A 10583-nucleotide genomic window follows, 5' to 3' on the forward strand; every position below is an offset into this window, starting at 1 on the left:
TGAATACCCCAACAATGAATAGTGAAAAACCACTTTAACGAACAAGTATCAATGATATGAAAATCATGAAGGAGGCAGTAAACCAACTAATTCTGAAATATCTTGAGCGATTATCAATTTGATTTTCAAAAACAAAGATCAACAGGCGACCTTCTGTCGTATGTTATCCATATTTAGAATAACGCATTCCAGAAACATGAAGAGTCAAGAGCCTGTGGCGCTTGTATTTCGGCCTGTATTTCGAAAAATTAACATACCCAGCTGTGAATTTGTATAAACTTTGTATTTTGGCATCATAAAAGTATTCTCAAAATTCCGCAACTTCAAAAATTGGTGGTCAAAAGTCAAAAAAAAACGACTTTTTGCACGTTTTTTGCCAATATCTCGCTTCCAATGGGTTTTATGCTGATTGTATTCATTATCAATATTGTAAAGTATCAAATTCTCTACAACTTTTGTTCTAAACATTTTTTCATATGTTGAATCATTTTTTAGATAGAGGACAGCGCGAGCGCAGATTAAATATTATTTGAAATCAACTGGTTGTCTTGATCGAAATCAGCTCATTAAGGATTTATGAATTATTACTTAATGAATAATTATGAATAATTTTGATTTTTTACTAACAAATACATCAACACTAAATAGGCCAGAGATGATGCGATTATTGAGACAGCTATTGAAGAATCTAAACGTAAAAGAACAGCAATTATAGTCGGTGAAGATATTGATTTACTCGTTATTTTAATTGGGCGTACACTATCTCTTGAACAAGAAATTTTCTTTATAAAAGTTGGCAAAGCAAATTTGAAAACGGATATATACTCCTCTAAGAGTTTCGACAAATATTCAAGTTCTAAAAAACACATTTTGTTCCTTCACGCTTCAAGCGGCTGTGATGAGACTTCTGCGCTCTTTAAAAAAGAAAAAAAAAAACGTTTTTAAGAACATTCGAGAAAGTATATAATTTGGATGAACTTGCCGCAGTATTTGAAGAAGAAAACTGCCCGGTTCAAAGATTATTTGATAGTGGATTGCAAACTTTATTAGCTGTTTATAATGCTCCAAATTCTGTAGATACTATCGATCATCTTCGTTATGCACAATATGTCAAGCTAACAAAGCTCAATAAACCTGTGCAGTTATCAAATATCCCACCAATAAGTGAAGCAGCTCACCAACATTTCATTCGTGTTCATTACCAAGTTCAAACTTTGTTAGGACATGATTTGGAACCCCAGGAATGGATAATGCGTAACGGATTGTTAGAACCTATCATGACCATTTTACCACCAGAAAAGTTACTCAATACGATATTCTGTAACTGCAAAAGTGGTTGTGGTTCAAGATGTGGATGCAGGAAAGCCAGTGTAATGGGCCAGTGTAATGGGCAAGCTTGTCTCAATGCTGTACCATATGAGACCGATGTTAACGAAGATAGGTCCTTTGATCCAGAAATCATGGAAGAATTGGAAACGAATCTGGGTGTAGATGACAATGAAGATGATAACGTCCTTGAATTTTTACAGTTACGAGAAGACGACGACGATCATCATTCTTTTAATTATTTTTTCTTCCAAATTTCAAAGATGTTTTCTTATAAAGCCCCTTCTTATGTGAATGAAATTTCACGACAACAAAATATTGTTGAGAATATTAGGAGTTATTAGCAACTATATGATCTATTATTTTTTTCTTTTCTCTCTCATTGTTATGATAGTAAATAGATGATTTTATAATTATTTTCTCACACTCACTGTATAATTTTTGGGTGGGGTGGAAGATAGCCGTTGGCTTACCCATTTCCTTTCATGTATAAATGTATTTTTTATGCATAATAAACGATATTATTATTATATTATCATTACTATTATTATTATTATATGAAAATAGTCAACAACAATTCAAACTAAACTGAAAGTATCAGTTTCAAACGTGAAATTGTTCATAAGTGAATGGACGCCGTAAATACTTACCTTCCTTGCAAACATCGTAAAAGGAGAACTGTAGAGTTCGAGGCAAGTTATGGTATAATTATGCATTATAGAGAATAAGATCAATCAATTACAGCTCTTGGAATAATCTGATGATAAGTTGTGTTTGGTATTAATAAGAAACAGTCAACCTAATCCATTTTCTGGTGAAAGATTTTAGAATGTATTTGGAACGTTCGCGGAAAATTAACGATCATACAATGAAGTGTGTTAGTGGATTGAGATTTATTGTCGCACTTGTAGTTCCTCAATTCACTATACTTTGAATGAAGAGTTATTCTATTGAAACTCCAATGAACACGTCATATATTTCAGTAATATTGGATAGAAAACTTACGATAATTAACATTTGAAAGCAATTTCTACCTCATTTCAACTTCAGAATATGGCAATGAATTATAATATAACTCAATGTAAACAAAATTTTGAGATTTTTGCAATAAGGTGAGGTTTTCTCTCAGGATATAACCTAATAAATTATCAAAATTTACGCTTGTCTTTCTGTTAGTGCTCTCATATTCTGCTGATATATTCGCAGGGTTACCTAAATAGCATAAATAGGGTTAGCTCGCATTAGTTTCTAGTTTTAATCTTCCTCTTTGAAGGTGATCGAAACACGTGTCGAGGTGTTAAAAATAACGATTTGGTATTGGGAAAAAAACTGGTGTGTGTGTGGGATTTGTTGGTTTAACATGTTTAAACGAGAGTAATTTCAGTTGTTTAACTTCAGTAGAGAAAAGTAATTGAATGACACATTCTTTTGAATCATTTGCTTTCATAATTTTCATCATTCTGTTTCAAAATAGTATTAATATGCCGAAAAGGAAAAGGAGTGGTACCTGGCCAAGAAACTGAAAATGTAATGAGTACTTCCACAACGGAAAGCTGCTCTCCAGGTCATAAAAAGTTATAAATGTTCATGAGGAACGTATGAGAAAAATATCTATTTGATTTTTATTCCAATTTTGCTTCACCACTTTCAAATAGTCATAATGCGTTCAATAATGAAAGACTGGCTGATGCATTGTTGGACAAAAATCAGGAAAACTCTTCTGGTGAGCAAAGTTTGAATAACTTCAAGTACCACTCATTTAAAATACTTCAGTTGTGGGTTTAGTTTTTGTAGTGAAAAACCTATACCTCACGTTTTTCTTCATTTCTTTTTTTTTCAATGAAATGATATTTTTATTATTTTTCAATTACTGCTGATGAATTCACAGAATTGTTAGTTCAGTAGTTCAGTTAGTTAAGTTAGTATTACAAATACACAATTTACAGTTTCCTTAATGCATGAGTTGTTATAAACACCTCTTGTTGTTCGGGAAATTTGTAGTACAAATGTTTGGCAATTTTTGTTTGACACCACATTAAGCAACGATGAATATAATGAGATCCTACATTGAATGTTATCGAATATGTTTGTGCCATCTAAGATGTTTGTCAACAATAACTCCAAGGTATTTAATAGATTCAGTCCTCTCCAGAGAAGGGCATGTGCAAACTAGTGGTTCCATACATAAGTGATTATGTAACTTCAGAACCCCTGTAATTGGTTGACCAAGGTCGGTTGGAGAGAATTCCATATATTCAGTTTTCCTTATGTTTAGGCTTAAGAGATGATAGTCCATCCACTTTTTAACTTTTTCGATACCGTTTTATGCAGTATGGTAAGCTTGGTCCCAAGATTTCTCTGTAAAAACTATAACCGTATCATCAGCATAGCAAACAAGATGTCCTTGAAAATCTTGAATCCTAGCTGTGTTGTTGCTGTACACTAGGAACAGTATTGGACCCAGTACTGTCCCCTGTGGAACACCAACAGTGAAATTGAGTGATTCACTTACTGCATCTCCTACTTTTAACTTTCCGCGATCTGTTGGAGACATAGTTCACTATCAGGTCTAGGGCCTGCCCTCTTATACCGTAGTTCTGGAGTTTCTCTATCAGTACATTATGTGATATTGTGTGAACAGCCTTCGCTATGTCTAGAAATATTGCCAGACATTTGGAAGATCTGTCCATATCGGTAATAATTTTTTGAAGGAGGTCATTCATAGCAATTTCGGTATTGGAATTTTTGATAAATTCATGTCTATCGTTAATAATGTTATTTTTCTCAAAAAATGAGACGAGTCTTTTTTTTGAGAGATTGTTCAAATAGTTTTGCAAAATTATTAATCTGAGATATCAGTCTGTAATTATGTAGTAAACTAGGGTTACCTGATTTGAAAATAGGTGTAACTATGGTATCTTTCCATTGCTGTACTAAAGGTTCCAAAATGTGGTTTGTTATGGCCTTTATGGTTTCAGAAGATATTTGGTCTGGACCGGGAGAACACTTATTTTTCAGTTGTGGTTTCCACTGGTTCATTCTTATGGTGAAAAAAACAATAATATTCGAGTCATCAACAATCGTTTATCATTAAATGTGATTATTTTGGCTAGGAATAATCTCGATCACCTCTTTTTGTCCAGAAGTTAGGATTTGGGACACCCTGAACCTTCCAATTGGAAAGTTTGACTCCCAAACAGTTGGATTAACTCAACACCTCTGTTTTGTTGTTAGAATTGACATTAGTTACATGTTCCCCAAGGATTTTCTGATCAGCGGTATACGTTGAAATCGTGATCACCGGCATGTGACATGACCTACTTCAACTGAGTTCAAACCTCTAGAGCAAATGTGTATCATTATTACACATTCGCAATCGCCACTACCCATAATTAAATAATCGAAAGGAATGTTTATGGGAGACCTATCGCAAATAAAGACATTATTCTTTATATTCTTCCATGCAAGGAAGCGAGTAGTCGATTGTGAATTGAGCTCCTGAAAATCAAGCAAATAAACAAGTTACTACGTCTGAAATAAAATTGAAAAGTGCATATTATAATCATAGTGACATCCTGGTATCAACCATCAAAAATTAAAGAAGAAAATATGGTACTAACAAGAGAAATTCGTGAGGAAATAGAATTCGCAGTCAATCAAGCAGTGAGCCAAACCATAAAAAGTGATTCTCTTATCAATCAAATAGTAAACAAAGTAACCGAGGCCCTAGCAAAAACTTTAGAACAGAAACTAATGAAGGTTGTATCTACAGTGGCGGAACTCGAACAAAATTACACCGATATGAATGAAAAATTCAAAAGTATGGAGAACAAATTAGAAATAGCAGAAAAAGAAAAATATGAAATGGAAGACAAGGTAGATCAAATGGATCAAGCTACCAGGTCGTGTAACTTGAGAGTATTTAGCCTCAAAGAAAAACCAAATGAAATAACAAAGGAAGAAATTAAAAAAATTATCAATTCAAAAATGTCCCTCAATCTGACAGATGGGGACATTTCAAATTGTTACAGAGTTGGCCGAAAAGTGGAAAATAAAACGAGAGGAATTTTTCTGAAGCTAAATAGTCTGGAACTCAAGCAAATAATTTATGGAAAGAAGAAACTACTCAAAGGAACGGGAATAGTCATAAAAGAAGACCTATCGGAAGCAAGAGTGAAGCAAGTGAATGTCGCAATAGAAAAATTCGGACTGAAAAATGTTTGGACCAATAATGGCAAAATCTATTTCAATAATAGCAATAAAGTACATATCATGAAAACTAGAAAGGACTTTGAAAAATTTCTGTGAAATTATACATGTAAATCTCACAGAGTAATGTTACCATATCAGATTAACTACTTCATTCTATAAATTAAATGAATTTTTTCAATTTTTCAGGTTGCTCTTAATTTTCTGTACCTACCATGATAGATTTCCTGAAGGTGCTAGATAATAACACTGAAATTGATACGAAAGTTCACGATAATTTCCAGGGCTACATACAGGAGATAACAGATAGAAACAGGTATGGCATAGGAATAGCTCACTTCAATATTAGAAGTCTTCAAAAGCACTTTGACGAACTCTTGGTTTATATTGAGAATGCAAAATTTTTATTAGATATAGTTGTATTATCAGAAACGGGAAATATTAAAAACATTTCTAACTTCAGTATTCCTAACTATAGTATTCATTACAACGAATCTACAATTAATAAATGTGATGGTGTGGTTATATACGTAAAAAATAGCATATCAGTGGAAGCGATTATTGTTGAAAAAAGTAAAAGTAAATTTCTCAGGCTAATATGTAACGTAGGGTATTCGACAAAAAAATGTAAAATAGGTATTACTGCATACTATAGACCACCTGCAACAGATTGTACAGTATTTATGGAGGACCTCGAGACATACTTAAATAACATTGAAAAACAAAATACAGAGGTATATATTGGAGACATTAATATTGACATCTCGAAAAAAGAATCAAGCAATTACCTGAATATATTAAACTCAAATGGTTTCATATCGTACATAAATCAACCTACAAGAGTTACAGAAAACACAAAATCTATAATTGATCATATATTTGTCAGAATGAAAAACAGTATAAAAAACAAAACCGAAATCGAACCCGTGATATTTCGAACTGACATGACAGACCACTTCACACCTTTCATATATATTCCATTGAACAATAACAAATCTGAAAATACAGAAAATGATGTCAGAATTACCAACGTAAATTGTGAAAAATTGAAAAGTTTTCTTATAAATGAAACATGGGATGACGTTCTCATATCAAATGAATCCCAAACAGCGTATCAACTGTTCATCGACAAGTTAAATTATTACATAACAAATTCAAGTGAAGTAAGAATCATAAATAATAAAAAGTATAAAAAAATCAAACCGTGGATTACCTTAGGTCTCATCACATCTATTAAACGCAGGGATCTTATGAAAAAAAAACTAATTAAAAACCACACCGTCGAAAACGAGAGAAACTACAAAGAATTTCGAAATAAACTCAATGCTTTAATTAAAAAAACAAAAAATGAATTTTATCAGCACAAAATAGAGGAAGCTGGAAAAGACAATAAAAAAATATGGAATGTCATAAATGATATAACTGGTCGCAATAAGAAAAAGAACAATATACAAATAGAAGACACACCATTGAAAAATAAAACTGGAAATATGATAACAAGCAACAAAGAAAAAGCCAACATGTTTAATAATTTTTACACCAATCTCGGTATCAATATGTCAGAAAAAATTCCCAAAATGAATTCAGCCAGACACTCCTTAGCAAGAAATGATTCAACCATATATTTAGAACCTGCAACAAAAAATGAAATCATTATTCAGATATCTAAATTGAAAAATAATTGTTCTTCAGGTCCAGACAAACTCTCAGTTAAAACCATAAAATACATTCATGAATTTATCCTATCCCCACTAGTACACATAATTAATCTATGCTTATCAAGTGGAAAAATTCCACAGAAATGGAAAGAGTCTCTCATCACTCCAATTTTCAAATCAGGTGACCGTCGTGAACCAAGTAATTATAGACCAATATCTGTTATAAACAACTTAGCAAAAATATTTGAACAGGTGGTAAAAAAAAGACTGTTGGATTTTTTTCACAAACATAATGTCATCACTGATAGGCAATATGGTTTTGTACAGAACTCAAACACTGAGAATGCTGTAGTGGATTTCCTAGAGGAGACAGTCGGGGCCTTGGACAAATCGATGAAATGCGTTGCAGTATTCCTCGACCTTGCCAAGGCCTTCGACACAGTTTCTCACGAAATTTTACTCAATAAGCTGCACCATTACGGTATACGTGGTCTGTCGGCTGAACTTATGACTGATTACCTAACAAATAGAGTACAACAGGTGAAAGTTGGACAAGAAATAAGTAACGTTTCAAAAGTAAAAATCGGTGTACCACAGGGGACAGTATTAGGACCGATACTGTTCCTTGTGTACATGAATGATATTACAAGAATTAATGGATTTAAAGGACACTATTTTTGTTATGCAGATGATACAGCTCTGATATTCACAGGAGAAACTTGGGAGGAAGTGAAAGAAACTACTGAGACTGACTTGCAAAAAATAGACGACTGGCTAAACTTGAACAAACTCACCCTGAATATTGAAAAAACAAAATTTCTCACATTTACGCCAACAGTCACTACCCAACCAAAAAATATTCTGATACAATTACACATCACAAACTGTCATAAGATCGATTGCACATGTTCCATAGTAAAAAAAGTGGAAAAAATCAAATATTTAGGAGTAGTCTTAGATCAATGCACGCGCTGGTCAGATCACATCACAAATGTTAATAACCGTTTAAGAGTCTTGATGCACAGTTTTTATATCCTGAGAGACGTACTTACCAGAAGAAATCTCCTTTTACTTTACAATTCCCTAGCTGAATCTGTAATGACCTACTGTATCACAGCATGGGGTGGGGCCTTCAATACTACACTTGATTCTCTGCAAAAAACACAAAATATTCTTCTAAGAATTATTCTGAAAAAAAATAAACGCTATTCCACTGACATGTTATACCAAGAATCACAGGTCTTGAATATAAAACTGTTATTTACTCACCAGTGTTTAAAAAGAATGTACATCAGACACGAAACATCTAACCAGAGAAAAACTGGAATAACCAGATCCACTAGTAATTTGAATCTCAGTATACAATTTTTCAGAAAATCTTTAACGCAAAGATCTTTCTTTTTCTTCGGCCCTAAATTCTTCAACTGCATTCCGATTGAATTGAAATGTATTCGAAAACTAAAACAATTCAAAAAAGAAACAAAGAAATATATTCTACAATTTTCAAACAAATTTTATAACATAATGAATAATAATTTAGTATGAACCTTACCTTTAAAAACTATCTGTTCTCCTCTGTAACTGACCTTGCTTGAAACGGTTTGGAATCCTCACCATTTGCAACTTATATTATATAATTGTTTGTTATTCTTTAAAAAAAAATCATTGAATCTATCATGTTAATTTTTCTACTAATTTTTTTCTCTACTCTTAGTTATTATCATAAAATGTACACTTTTTTAGAAAGTCTATAGATCTAGTACATGGCAGAACAGATAAACATATCTAGGCCAAGTTACTGGATCCGAGACTTTTGAAAAACACGATATATTACATGTAAATATATAAACTGTACTTCAATATATCAATATATCAATATCAATATCAATATCAATATGAATATCTAAATGGGGCTATGATATAAAAAAAATGTAGAAATAAGAGAATTGTCCTTTGAAATTAATTACTAGGCATTATAATCATGGCAATTCACTGTAATGAATAGGTCCGCTTGAAAGAGAATATGATTTTGCCATATTTAGCTTTACTGAAATGAGTGTACTGAAAAATGAAATGAAAAAGAATTGAACCGGATAGGTTTCACTAGATTCTGAGCATGTTGATGAGTGCTCATGAAATTGCCAATAAATCCAGGTACTATTCTATTTTTTCTGATTGATTCGGCCGTTACTTGATGAAGATCCATAGTAATTTCATAAACTTCGAGAAATATATCAGTAACACAGTAGCTTCTTCAACAGTGATTTGAATTCAAATTTTCAAACTAAAAACCTTAAATTTTGTTCACTTCTTATTCAAGTATTCAAATTTATCCGTATTCTTATTATTCAGAGCTACAAAAAAATTATCTTCCATAATTTTTAGCGCTATTTGTTTAAAAAATTGTTGTAAACAAAAGCATTGTTTATACGATTTTTTGGAGGAATTTTCATCAGTGATGATTATTATGAATTTGAGAAACAAAATCGTTTCTAAAATAATTTTTTATTGCTTAAGAACTTATTTGTTGATTATAAATTTTTTTCGCTACTAAATATGAATATTAAGAAACGATTTTTCCAAATCATAATTTCTATTGCTCTTTGATATTTAAAAAAAAATTGTTACAATTTGTATTTTTTTATTTATTTAATGAATAAATTAATTTTTACGATATATATATATATATATATATATATATATATATATATAGCAATGAAAAAAAATTTCAGGAAACGATTTTGTTTTTGAAAATCATAATAGTCATCACTGACAAAAAATTCCCGCATAAAATTTCAAATACATTTGTTCATAACAATTTTTTGAACAAATTGCGCTTAAAATTATGAAAATCAATTTTTATGTTACTTTAAATAATAAGAATACGAATAAATTTGAATGAAAAAAAAATGTTTTATGGCTCTAATTGAATTTTTCACTTTTTACCGTCTTTGATTATTAATAAGAAAGTGGAAAACTAGAAATAGTATTATCTGAACAGAGTTAATCTAAAATTGGATGTAGAGCTCAAAAATGTTGAAATATACAGGGTGTTCCATTTGAAAAAATTGAGTTCCACTCATTTTTTCATGAGATCAAAGTATCTGCATTTTTTGAAGATCCTGTGTGAGGCAAATGAAAATATGACTCGGAGTGAAGATCCTCATAGTATCACTCCACTCCATTTCAAATTTGATCGTTTTAGTGCAAGAGAGTTCAAGATTATCAGCATTTATAAAAGTTCTTGTTTGGTAAAAAAAATATCGAAATTAATTTATATCTTCTAAACGGTAATAGATAGGTATAGGAAAATAGTATATGAATTTGTTCACAAAATGATAATGAATCATAATATGATATTATATACGGGGTGTTCCATTTGAAAAATCA

The 10583-nt window shown here is 31.5% G+C and overlaps 1 protein-coding gene and 1 long non-coding RNA gene across 2 annotated transcripts; one reads left to right on the forward strand and one right to left on the reverse strand.

Moving 5' to 3' along the window:
* Window positions 1-4773: 4773 nt before the first annotated feature.
* Window positions 4774-5830, forward strand: LOC141485685 (uncharacterized). The gene is made up of 2 exons (XM_074182958.1): window positions 4774-5658; window positions 5725-5830. The coding sequence occupies exon 1, from the start codon at window positions 4936-4938 to the stop codon at window positions 5632-5634; it is 699 nt and encodes a 232-aa protein (XP_074039059.1). The 5' UTR covers window positions 4774-4935; the 3' UTR covers window positions 5635-5658; window positions 5725-5830.
* On the reverse strand, window positions 5408-9068 carry LOC141485686 (uncharacterized). Its single transcript, XR_012467350.1, has 3 exons — window positions 8463-9068; window positions 8246-8345; window positions 5408-7167 (listed from the first exon to the last, which is right to left on the reverse strand). It is a non-coding gene; the product is annotated as an uncharacterized lncRNA (long non-coding RNA).
* Between the last annotated feature and the right edge of the window lie 1515 nt (window positions 9069-10583).

The sequence above is a fragment of the Leptinotarsa decemlineata genome, unplaced genomic scaffold (genome assembly GCF_025532065.1).
Source record: "Leptinotarsa decemlineata unplaced genomic scaffold, Ldec_3_MD MMD2_tig00026330_RagTag_RagTag, whole genome shotgun sequence".
Taxonomy (NCBI): domain Eukaryota; kingdom Metazoa; phylum Arthropoda; class Insecta; order Coleoptera; family Chrysomelidae; genus Leptinotarsa; species Leptinotarsa decemlineata.